At 47.2% G+C, this 15,874-nt stretch overlaps 2 protein-coding genes across 2 annotated transcripts in view; both read left to right on the top strand.

The window, feature by feature from the left end:
• LOC102793949 (cGMP-dependent protein kinase 1-like) overlaps positions 1 to 3,131 on the top strand; it is a 54,505-nt gene extending 51,374 nt beyond the window's left edge. The window contains exon 18 of the mRNA XM_087845026.1: positions 125 to 3,131. Within this exon, the coding sequence (XP_087701152.1) occupies positions 125 to 223 (99 nt within the window). The 3' untranslated portion in view covers positions 224 to 3,131. The remainder of the gene's footprint in view (positions 1 to 124) is intronic.
• A 2,093-nt stretch (positions 3,132 to 5,224) lies between these two features.
• Positions 5,225 to 15,543, top strand: LOC102796880 (protein FAM13C-like). The gene is made up of 11 exons (XM_087845159.1): positions 5,225 to 6,907; positions 7,926 to 8,238; positions 8,919 to 9,054; positions 9,170 to 9,251; positions 9,419 to 9,479; positions 9,641 to 9,761; positions 12,969 to 13,052; positions 13,163 to 13,258; positions 13,498 to 13,709; positions 14,232 to 14,333; positions 14,445 to 15,543. The coding sequence occupies exons 1-11, from the start codon at positions 6,694 to 6,696 to the stop codon at positions 14,560 to 14,562; spliced, it is 1,539 nt and encodes a 512-aa protein (XP_087701285.1). The 5' UTR covers positions 5,225 to 6,693; the 3' UTR covers positions 14,563 to 15,543.
• Positions 15,544 to 15,874: the final 331 nt, after the last annotated feature.

The raw sequence follows: 15,874 nt of genomic DNA, 5'->3' as shown, positions 1-15,874 counted from the left end.
GTCGATTTCTCTCCTGTAAAGTTGTGACTTCTGTGTAAACTGTTAAAGTCATTTGATTTAACAAAATGTGCTTTGGTCGGTCTGCAGGTTTTAAAGGGGTTTTATTGTTTGACCTTCTGTCCAGGTCTCCTCTCCGATCGATACGAGCAACTTTGACAGTTTCCCTGAAGACACCGATGAACCACCGCCAGATGACAACTCTGGGTGGGACTATGACTTCTAAAGTGGCAGCCATCAGTTTACACCAACACCCAGAGCTCGACACTTTATGAAGAAGACGATGACTTCTCAGCGGGCTGAACAAAGGCTGCGTGGGCATCTTGGTGAAATATCCTACCTGAAGTGATTGTGTTGTTCTAAGCATGGCTGTAAACTTCCAGGAGTCAAACGCTGGATTTGAGGAGTAGTGCATGGAAGTTCATAAAGGGAAATGGACTCCAGGCCTTTCCTCGGTCGAACTGGTCAAGCTGGTCTCTGCTAACAGGAGGAACTTGGGACCCACCATTACACCTGAGAGCTGGAAGCTGAAGCAGTTCATCAAACAAACTGCCTCTTAACATCACACGTTTGTTCTGTTTTCATACTAAGACACTGCAGGATGATGTCTCGAGGCACTCAGGGCACGAAGTCAGTCCTACAAACATCTTTTGCTTTGATGGTGATTTTCAGCAAATAGATAAAAGCATGTTTTTAACTTTTACAACAGAAATGATGTCAGCTTTTAGAAACCCGTCGGGACCCTGGGAGATTAACGGCACAGCTACAAAAAAGGATCTACGGCATAGAAAACGTCAGTGATGCCTCTGAATATCTCATGAACCCAAAGAAGCTGATTCCTTGTTTGGCTACAGATGAACTTTGGTCATGTCCCTCCAACAGAAGTCAAGGACCTGCGTAGCTCTATCTTTATGTGCCGTTTACTGCTGCAAGATTTTCTGTCCCATATGTTGCTGTAAAACAACTTTTTTCAGCCCTCTGAAATCAGGAAACGAGTTTGATTAACACATAGTTCCTCGTTACGTTAACCGGCTGCTCCTTCAGCCTGTATACAGCAGCCAAGACTGTGCAGTAACTTCCTCCACACAATGCAGAAGAAATAATTAGATGTTCCTTCCTGACACAACACAGGCCTTTTTGGATCCTCATTCAACCGACACGTTTCACAGGAAGTGATGTTTATCATAAATCTGCTTTCATCAAAGATACCTGACGTCTTGACAGTTCAACAAAATCATCCCAAAGTGTTTCTGGCAGCAATGAACAAGGCTAGATTACCAACCTACCAAAGTGGGGAACTTCTCCAAGGCCCCAGATCCTCCGTGGTTCCACAGACCGAAGGAGTTCTTTATGATCATTACTTTTAGTAACTTCAACACAAGGTTACCCAATGAGGACTTAAACCAAAAGCCCTCCTGCATACTTCCCCTGTGACAGCATCACTTTCACAATCCGAGAACAACGTCGAGTCATCCTTCCCATACTTCCTGAAGACACTGAAGGCATCATAGTCCTGCTTTTCCTACAAGTGGAAAACTTGTGCTTCTCTCAAGTGGCCTTGATAACTGACAGTTGAACTTTGACCCCCTCAGGGGGAGCTCACTCTCCTACTGCTTGCTGTTTAATTAGGTGGTAGATTTGGAAGGGTCTGGAGACCCTCACAGAGGGCTGGAGGACGGTTATGTTCCTCTGTGGCGTGAAGAACCGCACCGAGTGAAATAAAGACAAACTGACACCGAACACACAAACCTGAGGTCACCATGATGCCTTCACTTCCTGTTTCATTTTCTGGAACTTCAGATCCAAAGACGGATAGAAAGAAAACAATGCTGGGCGTAGTAGCGATCTTCACCCCCAAAGGATAACGGTGCAGTGATGCAAACATTTCTTCTTTAAGCTTTCCTTTCTGTCATTCTTTATATTGTGAGTCTTTGAATTGCTGCATGAGAACTGATGTTTTGAACAATTTTCCGAGACTTCCTCCATGTTTTTTGGACATGAATTAGACAGCGTGCTTTGATTTCTTCTGAGCTGTTGGTCTGAAGACGTTTAAAACTGTGCAGGTTTCTGGAGTGTTTCCATTTTTCTGCAATGCATCAAAACCTTTTTGTTCAGAATACGTTAGGATGATGCGTCTACGACTTGGCGGTGGACAGGTGAAGAAAAAATAGCTTCCGTTACGTCTTCATGCTGACAGTAACTCCGTCACAAAGTGGACCTCTAGTATTGTTGAGTTGATGAGTCTGCAGTTTGTTTGCTTCCAAACATGAGATGAAAAGATCAAATTTGCAGTAATTTAAATTTGTACTGATGACGTATTTTGTGGCCTTTTGTAAAAGCAGCTAACAGTCTCCAGTTTGTTATGACGTCTTTATCTTCAGCAGTCGGATTTCGCTGTGGTTTTTCTGTAGAATGATCAGTGATGTGACGTCTGTGAGCTCTGCATGACAACAACAGTATGTTCAGTTTTCACCAGCAGAGGGCAGCACACAGTCAGACTTCCACAAAGTAGCCTGTGCTGGGCTTTTCCAGCAAATATTCCAGTGGAAAAACATGGAAGTGGGAGTCCAGTAAGGGGTGGAGTCCTCGCTAATTATCAGTAATTTCCTATTATATCTGAGTAGTTTGAAGTGGAGGAGGACTTCATAGTCTAAAAACCTCAAACTAGAATTTTCAATCACAGGTCGTACTTTACTCAAAACGGAGAAATATCTGTTTCCTCTGACTGACTGGCTCCATCTGCTGGACACAGCTAAAATACTCCTGATGGGGACGATCAGAGTCCGACGACAATAAAATGCTCAAAATAAATAAGACACATATTTGGACCAGAAGGAGAAATATTCATGTTTATATCGAAGTCATGATGCTTTGTGTTTGTGTGATGAAGCTCAAGTGTCATTGGTTTATTTGTATATACTGGGGATATTGTGTTTTGATGATGTTTTCAGCTGTTTGTTATTATTATTATTATTATTATTATTGTTGTTATTATTATCTTTGCTACAGTGGCTGTTGCAGTAGCTGAAGAAGCCTTCTGACTGAAAGCTTTACGGTGATGACTGTTAAAAGAAAAACTCTTTGCCAAAGCTGCTCGATCTGTTTAAAAAAATAAAAGCTGTAAAAAAAACAAAGTTTCTCTTTTTTATTTATAAAATGAAGCAAAAGAAGAAAATAACATTCAAAATTCTGATGTTGTTCCAGCCCACAACACAATAAAATATATTATTAACATGAAATATGGGAGCGTGAGAAGGGTGCACAGGTACTGGTGCATTTAAACACCTGAAGGAGACGCAATGGTGCTTGTGTGTTTGTGAGTCCACGCCGGGGTAAATGAGCCTTCAAGTGTAGCGCTTCATGACACCCTTAAGACGAGATTTCCAAGCGAGACGTGGCATCATGGCAGTTATTGTGGGATTAAATGAGCCAAGTTCTCAGCATGAACCAGTAAGAATACTACATGTGAATCCAGGGTTAAATTACATCTTTATTTAAAGTGAGAATTACATTCAGGTAGAGATCACATTTACAAAGCACGAGGAAGCCAAAATAAAATGTATGAACAGCAAAGTTCATTAGTTAAAAAACAAATTTAAAAATGTAGGTAACATTTATAATGTGAAGAAGCTGAACATTTGTTGCTTTGAACAATAACTAGATGGATTTTAGTGAAACAGTGCTGAATTATTGATCTCAGCCAAAATAAATTCATCATTAATTATTAAATATCATCCAAGTCAGGAAAGGCAGGGCTGGAAGGACGGACTCGAACCACAGACCTCAGAAACTGAACAGCCAAGAGATGGTTTTGCAACTTTTATTTTGAAACAACCTCCGGGTGTTGTCGCCTGAGGTTGTGGATTTGTTTTCTTCCAGCTGTCAGATTTCTAATCAGTATGAAATATTAAACCCGTGACATGATCCAACAACCCCGCTGATCAGCGACTTTATGTCGGTAGAAAATTGAAAATTGTTGAGTTGGCGACTTTTAATTTGAAGGACAGTACCGTTCTTCCCGCCGTTTCTCCTCTGTGAGCTGATGATGACCGTATCAGCGGAACTACGCTCAAAAGCCGGCGTAGTGAAAAGCTCGGGCGCGGGTTTCCGAGCAGATGTAAAAAATAAATGAGATTCGCGAGCTTGTCTGGAAGTATTAGGTCCTATTCTGTAATTCGGCCAACACATCATCCATCTGAGAGCTCCTCTTTAAATACAGCTGCCATTTTATCCGTTTTCCCGCTTCTCCCGTCTACACGATGTGGACGGAGAGCGCCGCAGTACCACTCTCCGCCTGAAGGGAACAGAATGCCTGGGTGGGGGCGCTGTTTCACCAGATCATGACGAAAATAACGAGTAATTTTATGACATTTTAAAATTACCGATAAATAAATAATTGCGAACGCTTCACGACGGTCCGTGTCTTCCTCGCGGCAGTGACAATGTTAGTCTCCTCTGTTTCGTTCCCGCGTGTGTCACAGGCTGAAACACGTCACCTGTGGGGCTACTTCTGTCATATGTAGGGGCGCAGGTGACACGCAGCCCCGGTTCCTAGTGTTCTGCTCAGCACGCTGTTCACACACGGAGCCGAGCTGCAGGTGGACCCGGATGGTCTCACGGTGATTCCCCCTCCCCGCCTGACCGAGGCCCTGGTTGCAGGTTCTTCGCTCAGCTCAGGTGGGTTCGTGGATATGTTCACACTCGGGTTTTATGCTTGTTTTACTTTAATGTAAACTATAAATCCAACTAAAAAAAAGTTTTTTTTTTAATTGAAGTTGTTTCAATGACAGGTTTATTTATCGGCCGAACTACAGAGCTGAGTTATGTTGGAAACATTCTCCATGATGGCTGCGAAAGATGGCTGTCCATATCAGGTTTAGATCAAATCGTATCTTTTTTAAACGGAGTCTGGTGAGTCCTCCAAAGCGCTGCCTGAGCAGACCGAGCTGTGTTTAAAGTTGGGTCTGTGCTCGGCTGAGGAGAGGATTTAACTAGCGCTGAGTTTCAGTTTCATAAAATCTGACAACGTTTTCTCGGCAAACATCAAAAACACGAGCAGTTGTTTTTAACTAAAGTTGGAGCTTTAACTGTGAAGTTCGGCTCACAGTTTCAATTACAACCACTATTTTCTGTGCAAAATGCAGACTTGTGTCTGCATAAGAGGTGCTTTTATTGTGGAGGAGTCAGGCTGGAGGCAGTGGTTTGTTTGTTGTGGCCATCCTCAAAACGCACGTGCATGTTTGCAGGACTGCTGCTGGGCTCCGATTGGTCCCCTGCAGCTCTCAGCGTGGTGAGTTTAAAGAGCTTCACTGTGAGGAAGCTCTGGATGGAGGTGGGTGGACGACCGTCATAATGTGATCATTCTGATGGGTTAGAAGCTTTTGGCCCCGCCCCTTTCATATGACTTCGTATCCGTGAATCCAGATGACGGAGATAACCAGAACACGTTTAACCTTCTTCCTGGTGCTGGGCCCAGGTTGGGTTACCATGGCGATGTACCCCAGAAAGAAATGAAGCACCTTCACGTGCTCTGATGTTACCTGGATAAGAAGGCCTCAGGTCACACTGAAGCGCCACGCCTGCCAGCAGCGAGTCAGCGTTTACGGCCTTACACATAAACACCACACCTGTATGTTTGTGTGACTCACCTGTTTAAAGTTTGCAATTGTTGGGGGCGTGGCCTCCGTGACTGGCAGGTGTCGCCATGGATGCAGGATGATACAGGAAGAGGCTGACGAGCCTCCGTCTTTTATGTACAGTCTGTAAACGGTCGCGGTGTGAGCGCCTGAAACGTCAAACTCTTACAGCATGCAGTGTTTCCATAGAAACGCTGCGGGGACGTGTCACTCTGGATGTGTGAGGAGAAGCACGTAACTGCTCCTCCTCTTCCTCCTCTCCTGTTTTTATGAATGAGAATTAAACACGTACTCACACACGATGACGTCAGCAGGAAGCCCCTCCCCCACCGATGCGGGAGAAGCCTCATGACCAGAGAGAGAGCGGCTTCCTCCTGTCTTCATATGTCTCTCACCCAGCCGTCTCCTCCTCAGGGGGAGAGAGAGGGCAGACATCCCTCCCCCCTCCTCCTCCTCTTGCATCCTTGCTCCCTCCTCTCCTCACGAGCCTGAGGATGAGTAATCCAAGCAGGGAGGAAGGGCGAGAGCTGCAGACGGAGTGAGTGAGGGAGGATACCAGCATCATCATCATCATCAGTGAACGTGCAGAGGCAGAGGATGAAGATTCAAACCCGTCCTGCAGGTCTCTCACTGCCGAGCGGCGTCCACCCGGGGCTGGCTAATTCCTGGAGTGGGAGAGAATCAGCTGAGTGAATATTTCTGCATGCTGTGGATTTCACCTGCACTGGCTAACTCCTGGAGAGTGTGTGCATTTGCATTTGTCTGTACGTGACTAATATCTGGAAGAGCTGGAGGGAGACGTGTTTTTCTGGATGGTGCTGATCTAATTCCTGGAAGGGAGGCTCATTGACTTATGCTTTAAAACTGTGGGATAAGACTATTTCCTGCACACTAAGCTCCTGCTCTGTGCTTCCACATGTGACGTTTCAGAGATCTGGCTAATATCTGGAGTCTTTTATTGTAACAGTGCCTCACTGCCCTACATTCACCTCACACACACAAACACACACAGACACACTGCGCCTGGAACCTGGTTAATCTCTGGACCAGCGTGTCTGGCATGTTCTGCTTCTGCCTGCAGAGTTCCCTGCAGAAGCTCCAGGCTCTGGAGGTGGAGGGGGGGACATCGCTGGGGTCATCCCCCGAGGAGAGCCCCCCTCCTCTGGGCAGCAAGGAGCAGAAGAGCCCCCGTGGTCGGGCCGAGCTCGGAGGGAAGGAGGCGAAGACGCTGGCGCTTTGTCACGGCGTCCCTGCAGACGAGAACAGCCCGCCAGGTACACACACCTGTCAGTCTGTGTGTGTGTGTGTGTGTGTGTGTTATCATTGGAGATGATCCAGACCCTGTACGCTGACACACACACACACACACACACACCTTCCAGTTTACCTGCACACGAAGCATTAGCTGAAATAACTGTTCACACACTGTCTGTGTGTGTGTGTGTCTGTGCGCGCTGCTATTACAAACAAGCTTCTGTGAATTTACAGAAACGTTTGCACAAAAACTTCATTTCTACAGTCAATAGTGAAAAATGGAGCTTGTAAAACTTACAGGAATACAAACATCCATCATTCCCTCACATCCAGCGGGCTGATTCAGGGCCCTGGGCCTTATGTTTGACACCTCTGCTATATGTGGTTCTAGTTGGGTGCAGAGGTCTGTAAGGTCATAGGTGAGAGTGTTTGCAGTTATTTTAGTCATTTTGACAGTTCGGCTGCTGCTTCCCGGCAGAGTTTCAAACACGTTTTATTGAATCCACTGGAACCATAGAAACAGGCAGCAGACTGAGCTTTGGCATTCGGACCCTTGTTGGAGTGATGATGACCGTTGACGGCACAGAGGAGCAACGCAGTGATGGAGCGCGCCGTCGTGTGAAACCTGCGGTTCAGTTTCTTTGGTTTTTGGATGAATGGGCGTGACAGAGTTTTGATGTTCTGGACTTACTGATTCTCTAAACACGGAAACTAACCTGTTAACTTCCTGTCGGAGGTTAGTTTGCGACATCAGCTGTGTGATGTCACAGAGAGTTCAGCTTCACCGAAACACGGCTGAAGGTAAAACTGGATAAATGTTCGATTAGCGAACTGTTCCCACAGGTGCTCGGGGTGAGACTGCAGTGATATGTATTTATACACATGTACATATATGTATTTATACACATGTACATATATGTATTTATACACATGTACATATATGTATTTATACACATGTGGTACATAAATATAATCACTGTAACCTGGCAGCACTGCTGGGACGAGCCGCTGACCTGTTTGTGTTTTGTGTGTCTGCAGAGCTGCTGACGTTCCTGACCCGACCGCCACAGTCCCCGCGACACCCGCCGTTAACCGCCATCCACCCCGGCCAGCAGCCCCCGACCCCCGACGTAGTGCCGCCGCCGAGCCCCCACCACTCCCCCTACTCTCCTCAGAGGAGCAGCCCCGGAGGTGAAGGAGGACACGGCTCAGATGGAGGCGGAGCTCTCCTCCAGCTGCTGGCGGGAGGCGCCAGCCCCCTGCCCTCCCCCCGCTGCTCCAGCCCATGTCAGAGGTTTAACTCGGACCCGGACTCCGCCCCGTCGCCGCCGTGCAGCCAGCAGTACATCCTGTGAGTGCTGCTCTGAGGGGGGGGGGGCGCTCGCTGCCCGTGTGGACCTGATGATTGCTCTGATGTTCATCTGGACTTCCTGCTTTGTTTTCCTTTAAATGACGTCTGTGTTCGTTTATGTCTGCTCCCACGCGTGCTGCACAGCCTGGATCTGGACCCTGGTGGTCCTGGATCTAGACCCTGGTGGTCCTGGACCTGGACCCTGGTGGTCCTGGACCTGGACCCTGGTGGTCCTGGCTCCAGGACCAACTGGACTCTTTGCTCTGGTTTCCAGTTTCAGGCTGCTTGAAGCTCTTTTGTGCTCGATGTCCTGTGATTGGTGGGGAGGCTGCAGTGGAGTGGTTTGTGTTTGACCTGCATTAGTGCGGCTTACATAATCCGTCCTTCATCATCATCGTCTTCGGTTTGTGAGCCGCTGCCTGAAGCTGTGACCCAGTTTTTTCGCTCTTCTTCCGTCTTTGTTGTTTCACCGACAGCTACTTCCTGTCTGTGTCTGTGACACGTTGGCGTTGAATAACGTGACGGTTCCCGCGTTCAGGCTTAAAGCCGTGTGTGTCCTGCTAATCTTAAACATGTTAAATCTCTCTGATAAATATATGTGGATATATCCCTGTGGGCTGGTGGCGTGCTCGCACCCGATGATGCCGCCTGCTGAATCTGAGCGCTCTGTTTGTGTTCAGGTGTCGGGGCGACAGGACGCAGGACTCGGAGGGCGAGCGTCCCTCGTCCGTGCCCTTCCTCACGAGACACATCCAGACCCTGAAGAAGAAGGTCCGCAGGTTCGAGGACCAGTTTGAGCAGGACATGAACTACAAGGTAGATCCAGGAGGGGGCGCTGTCAGACTCGCGGCACAGCGCTCGATGCTCTTTGCTGCATCGTTTGATTTCTGTCGTTGAGCTTCAAACTGTCCGATGTCGTCTTCTGTTTCAGCCGTCCCACAACGACAAGTACTCGAACCCGGAGATGATCCGAGTGATGGGCGAACTGGCCAAGGCTCGCAAGCAGCTCAAAGGTGACGCTCGCAGGCTCAGTGTCTGTTGTGGGCGCACGCTGCAGCCACGTGTGTGGATGGAGGCTCAGTGAACGTGCTCATCAGCTGAGCTGCGATCAGGCTTCTGTGACCTCTGTGTTTCTGCTTTCTGTTCACTGCTGAAATGTGTGATTGTGTTTCCTCTGCAGAGCTGAGACTCAGGCAGTCGGTGTTCGAGTCGAAGGAGCAGGGAAGCGCAGACGTCTGCAGGTAACCCGACTTCACCAACCCTGTGCTCAGTTTCAGCTGTTCGAGTAGTTTGTGCGCAGAGTTACTGCAGCAGAGCTGGAAGGTTTAACATGCTGCCTCTGCTGGATGCCAGAGGAGCTGCAGGCTTTGGTGCTTCAGTGACGGCTGCCTGTATCCTGCAGGTACGGCGCGGGGCAGCAGGGGGCGTCGGAGCACAAACCGGCTCTGGAGGAAACGGTGGAGTCCCTGTTCAGGCGGCTGAGAGAGAAGAGGCAGGCGCTGGGTCTCCCTGACAACATGAAGGTCGGTGCTCGGCTGTGCGTGACCGAACGCTTCGATTCATCAAAGGAATCAGTTTTCATTTTGTTTCACTTTGAATGTTCGTGATCACGCACAGACTTGACTCTGTGAGAGGTTAACCAATCCCATACGCAGCATCCGTATCGGTCCCATCCTGGCCTAAAGGATCGGATATCGGGGAGAAATAAAAATGTAACCTGATCCATTAAATATCACAAACAGGAATTCCGCCTCCATTACAGACAATAGAGATCGACAGACCACGTGACTTTCGCGCGTTGCATTGTGGGTACGAGTGGCAACTAAATCAAAACACCGCATCCAGCATTTCCAGCACCGGTAACCATTAATTCTGCGGTTTTAATCCCCACTTGCATTTTATTTGCCCCAAAAACAGTTCTGTACAAAACGACGGAGAACTCGGCAGCTCCGCACGAAGACAGACGTGACGAAGAGGCAAAAAAAGTACGAGGAAGAAATCAAAGGAGTGAAAGGGTCAGACCCACACGAGCACAGAGTGGAGTAAGCACGTCAGCGTGCTGCACAACTTTCATCACGCACATATTTATTATTATATGGTCCTAAGCGTGAGTGCACACACTCACAACATGTTTAGTAGAGGTGGGAATCACCATACATCCCACGATACGATATTATCACAATACTTAACGCACGATACGATATTATTGCAATTTTTAAAATATTTTGCGATATTCAGATTCTGTACATAAAGGTAAACTTTATCAATATTCATTTTCTCTAATATCAAAGTCTCACACTCAGTCTTTCTCTCATTTCAGTTTGATTGTTGACAAACTGAACGGTTTGTATTACAGTCTAGTCCAACTTAACTGAATCAACCATCTGGTACAATTATAGCTATTCTGAACTATGCAGTTTATGAAAACTATGCAGCCCCTTCAGCAACTGAAGAATTTGAAAGTAAATTAAAACAAAATATAATTTTACATTAAAAAAGTTTTAAACTTCATTAAAATAAAACATGTCTTAAATTAAAATAAGTAAACTGTCACATTTGGACAGTGAAGGAATGTCAGGATTCTTGCTCAGAAAAAGGATCAACATGCTCTGAAGTCAGAGCACAAAAACCTTTTTGTAACAAAATATCGATTTCTGCTGTCCCTGTATCCATACATTATTAGCAAACAAACTATCACCATGCTACACAGTATCCATTTTTTCCCCACCCCTAATGTTTAGTAACGTCAGATCCTGCAACAAGCCCAGCTCCAGTTTACTTTGGTGATTTTTCCCTCTCACAGCTGCTGTTACAGGCCAACGCATCTGTTTGTCGTTTCAGGTTGTAGTGTTACACAACATTTTCAGATCCAATAGAAATAAAATAAGTGTTTGGTAATTCAATTATTTATTGTCTTTATTTATAATTGGCATCATTGTTTCATTCTGTTACAGGATCTGACAGCAAAGAGGCAACATTGTATCCGTTATGCTTTATTAGCTGCTTTGTGAAAAACAAAACAACAATGCAAAAACAAAACAAACAACATACTGGAAAACAGTTCTTCATCACGTGCTTCATACAACACTCGGGCACATACATGCAGACGTGGCTGTTTGGATCTCGCTCTCTCTTCACCGATCAGATCTGGCTGTGGTAGCAGCTTTAAACCCAGGCTGATAGAGGCCCAGTCTGGATCACATTCCTGCATTTTGTCGGCTGGTTTTCCTACAAAACACAACAAACATTAGCCCGCAAAGCCACAGTGAACAAAGCAGCAAAGCAACGAATTCAGATCAATATAAGACTTATTTGTAACCTACATCAACAATTATGATAAATGACGTAACAACTACAACAGAAGAACCTTTGTGTGAATGCTTGGAGCAGACTAACGTGAGCTGTTCTGGGACGTTATATTTGCTCTTTGAATGGCTGCAATCCAGACCATCCGTCGCCTCTTTGTTACTTCGGAAACTCGGTTTGAACAATTTTTCTTCCACGACGTAATCCGATAAAAACGATTCTTTACCGCCGGCTTGCCGTGGCTGTCATGTGACCGGCTGTTGCAGCTAATAATAAAACAGCTTCATGGCATTTTGTGTTTCTTTTTATCGCTGTGTGACTGTTTTCACGTGAAAGCCTGCGTGCGCTAGTACCTCTTACCACTCGTACCCACAATCCATTTTCGATCTCATGACCAGCTAACAAGCCAATGCTACAAGCTACCGTTTAAGTAACATTTCTTTATTAGCAGTAAATCTGTAGGATTGTTGACAGGGATGGTAAGTTAACAAAGTGTCTGCAGTCCTTTCAAGATGTCGCAAATTTCTTTCTAGACAGATCCACGATTCTGCTGCATCATCAGACAGCTAGGTAGCGATAGCTAACTCCTTAGTAAGAAACATGTTAACATTAACTAGCTTATGTACTATTACTAGTACCGCTTACCACTCGTACCCACAATCCTTTGCGGTTTTACCCCAGAATGACGTCACATCTCTATTAGACGTGGAAGTAGTGAGTGTCGTTACATTAGCATTCAGTTACAACAGGAAGTTACATATTTGTTGTTCTCACGTGACGGGATTATTTTACCAAACGACTGATGATGATTTTTATCCTCCTGAAACTTTGCTGTACAAAGAGCTCAAACCTCCAAAGTTTCAGGAGGAGTGTTGGTGAACTAAGACTGTGGGGTCCTGTTTGGACAGCGTGAGCGCCCCCCGCAGGGGAAACAAACCGGCATGACGCCCGGCCAGTTTCATGGTTGAAAAAACTATGAAAAACACTTTTCAGTCTTTAGTTTGTACAGAAATGACACAAAATTCAGTCTCAGGTTAAACGTGATGGAAACACTGACATCATCCTGATCATGAGTGTGTTTGCATTTATTGGCTTTAAACTCTGGATGTCTGTTTATGTTCAGCTGTAAGTATAAATTTAACTTTTATGAGTATAAACACAGTTTATTACAAAGTTTTTGAAATCTGCATTAAATTCCTGTTTGAATTTTACTTTAAGTCCTTAAAGTTTAAACACAAACATCAGTGTGGCTGAACTGTGATATACTTAAACATTAAAGCTGTTCTGTTATAAAATTATAACAGAACAGCTTTAATGTTTTGTTTTTTAAACTATGAAAAAACTGTTATTGATTATATCAGGTTCACATGCGTATCAGCAGATATCCAGTTTTCTGATGTCAGACATAAAGTGTCTCTGTGCAGGAGATGACTCAGGCTCAGATGGTGCTGGAGAAAATCACTCTGCAGAAATGTCTGCTGTACTTCGAGAGTCTGCACGGCCGGCCGGTGAGTCCTCCCCACACACACCCAGCAGGGTCGAGCCCCTCGTTTCCAACGCCATGTTTTTATTCTCCAACTCCACGAGAGGAGCTTATTGATGCTTTGTTGTGTCCCAGGGAACGAAGCAGGAGAAGAACCTGGTGAAGCCTCTGTACGACCGATACCAGATGATCAAACACTTGCTGTGTGCCAGCCCCACCATCAGCACCATCGTAAGACGCACACCTGTCGTGTTTTAGCAGGAACATCAGCGTTTTCATACGTGCGAACTAACAAAGTTTCATCAGAGAAAAACAGAAACGTTTATTGTCCTCCTGCTGTAGCGCCACCTTCAGGACAAACTCACTGTGACAACAGCAGCTTTGAGTTGTTTCTGTAGTCGAGATGATTTTACATAAAAGCTAAAGCTTGATAACGTTTAAGTCCAAGGACGCATCTGTTTCTGTCTCAGGAGGAAGAGGATGGTTCTGATGAAGACTGCGTGAGTTCGTTGGCCGTCGATGAGCTTCCTGTCCCGCCGCCTCGCAGATCGGCCCAACCAGCAGCCGGCGAGGAAGACAGCGACCGGGACAGCGACCCGGCCTTCGTGTCGCCGTTAGACGAGGTGAAAGCCGTCCGGCAGCAAGATGCTCTCACCACAGCGAACCTGCACGAAGCCTCCAGGTGGGTGAAAAGTGGCGTGCGGCGAGGCTTTGAACCGCCTGTGACCCGAGCCGGTGTCACAGACGCGTCTGGTGAAAGCTTGTGTGCGTCCGACACATCTGACCTTTCACTGTTACACGGCTGCTAACAGGAAGTTTCTACTCAGCAGCTCGTGACAAACAAACACGTCTGAATCCTCACCTGCAGCTGATCTGTGCTCCTGCAGGTGTGACACGATGTTTATGTGGACGTGCTGCGGCCAGACGAGTCCTGCAGGTGTAGCTGCGCCTGTCAGACTGAGCTCAGGGTCCTCGCAGTCAGCCTGCAGCAGGGCGCTGCTACAGCGCCCTGCTACGCAGCTCCTTCTGAAAAGTCTTAAACCTGCACTCTGTCTAACGACCAGCAGGGGGCGACTCCTCTGCTCAGCTGATCTGAAGCAGAGGAGCGTGATTGGCCATGAAACACCTCGACGGAGCCGCGTCCATCTTTCGTGTGCAGTAAATCGCTCGGCGGCCGGTTTTCAGTTTCTGTTCCTGCGTCCAGGTCTCAGCTGCTGGACTGTCTGCGGGAGACCCGGGCCGAGAAGAAGGCGAGGCGGAAAGTCCTGAAGGAGTTCGAGGACGAGTTTTATCGACAGACCGGAAGGTGAGCACAAACTTTATTAACAACAGGAGCTTTTAACGCAGCGGCGGCGACGTGTGCGGGCAGCGACCTCGTTAACTCCTGTGTTTCCTGTCATTTGTGCATGTTGGACAGAATCTGCCAAAAAGAGGACCGAACTCCGATGAAGGAGGAGTACCAGGAGTACAAGCAGCTGAAAGCCAAACTGCGCCTGCTGGAAGTCCTCCTCAGCAAACAGGAAGTCGCCATGTGAGGAAAACCTGAGTGTAACCGAGCCAGCATCACTTCTCCCAGTCTGGAGGGAAAACTTTGGTTTCCTCACACGTTGAGCTTTTTCATATAAACTGAATGTGCTCGAGGTGGAAGCTTTACTGTGACGATAGTGGAGGACGCGTCAAGAGTTCAAATGAAGCTAAAAATCACAAAGTGTGTGTTAACATGTGAAACACTCAGAAAAGCAATAAGATCAAAAACAGGCGCTTGACGCTGAAAGACGGCAGAAACCTCCTGAAACGTACTCATTGGACACAAACCAGGAGGGCGGAGTTTAGCCGGCATCACGAGACAAAACGTCAGCTGTTTAAAGCGACCGCGTTCTTCTGCTTTATGGTGTTTTGCAGAAATTCCACCTGAAATATTTAATAAATGATTTTATTGATATTAGTGTTGAGCTCGGTGAATTCAACACGTGTTGAAATCAAATGATGGAAAACGGCGTCTCTCTGGAGGTTAAATCGAGTCTGTAAATCTTTCAGCGTGGCGTCGCGCCTGATCACACGTTAGAGCTACAAACTGCATGTTCAGAGGTGGAGGCTTTACAGGTAGACACCACCAGGAGGCGCTGCTGAACACGACTTCTTTAATCATTCAGGTGTTTCTGTTTGTTCTGATGAGTTTTTGCACTGAAGCTACCAAAACGTGTTCGGGTTAAGTTCAGAGTTAAACACACGCGGCCATTTTTGGTGAGCGCACACAGAATCTTCTCATTTCATTGATTTACTTTGTTCTGTCAGTTTCGCTGAGATCTGGTGTGTGTTGCCGTGGAGACGGAGGAAATGAAGCGTTTATGTCACTGAAGCGGGGCGTTCAGGCGTCACTCGTGCCGGTGCAAATGTATTTAAGTCACTTTATGCTGAAAAAGGACATTTAATTTTTTTCAGGTTGCTGTTGTAGCGACGGGTCGCTGCTGGAGTCTGTCGCGGTGCAGGCGGGTGCAGGCGGGTGCAGGCGGGTGCAGGCGCGTGCAGGCGGGTGCAGGCGCGTGCAGGCGGGTGCAGGCGCATGCAGGCGCGTGCAGGCGGGTGCAGGCGCATGCAGGCGCGTGCAGGCGGGTGCAGGCGCATGCAGGCGGGTGCAGGCGCATGCAGGCGGTGCAGGCGCATGCAGGCGGGTGCAGGCGCATGCAGGCGCGTGCAGGCGGGTGCAGGCGCATGCAGGCGCGTGCAGGCGGGTGCAGGCGCATGCAGGCGGGTGCAGGCGCATGCAGGCGCGTGCAGGCGGGTGCAGGCGCATGCAGGTGGATGCAGGTGGTGCAGGTGGAGCTCCTGTAGAAAAGAGAGCCTGCA

This window comes from Neolamprologus brichardi, chromosome 8 (genome assembly GCF_056152115.1).
Source record: "Neolamprologus brichardi isolate AB-2024 chromosome 8, ASM5615211v1, whole genome shotgun sequence".
In the NCBI taxonomy this organism is placed as follows: Eukaryota; Metazoa; Chordata; class Actinopteri; order Cichliformes; family Cichlidae; genus Neolamprologus; species Neolamprologus brichardi.
Note: the sequence above shows the minus strand (reverse complement) of the source record. Positions and strands in the feature narration are given on the sequence as shown.

Excerpts from the sequence above, each read along its gene's own strand:
- LOC102796880 (XM_087845159.1), top strand. The coding sequence starts at position 6,694 with ATGTTCTGCTTCTGCCTGCAGAGTTCCCTGCAGAAGCTCCAGGCTCTG. Across the intron at positions 13,259-13,497 it reads GCCCCACCATCAGCACCATC|GAGGAAGAGGATGGTTCTGA; the intron begins GTAAGACGCACA and ends TTTCTGTCTCAG. Across the intron at positions 14,334-14,444 it reads TTTTATCGACAGACCGGAAG|AATCTGCCAAAAAGAGGACC; the intron begins GTGAGCACAAAC and ends CATGTTGGACAG.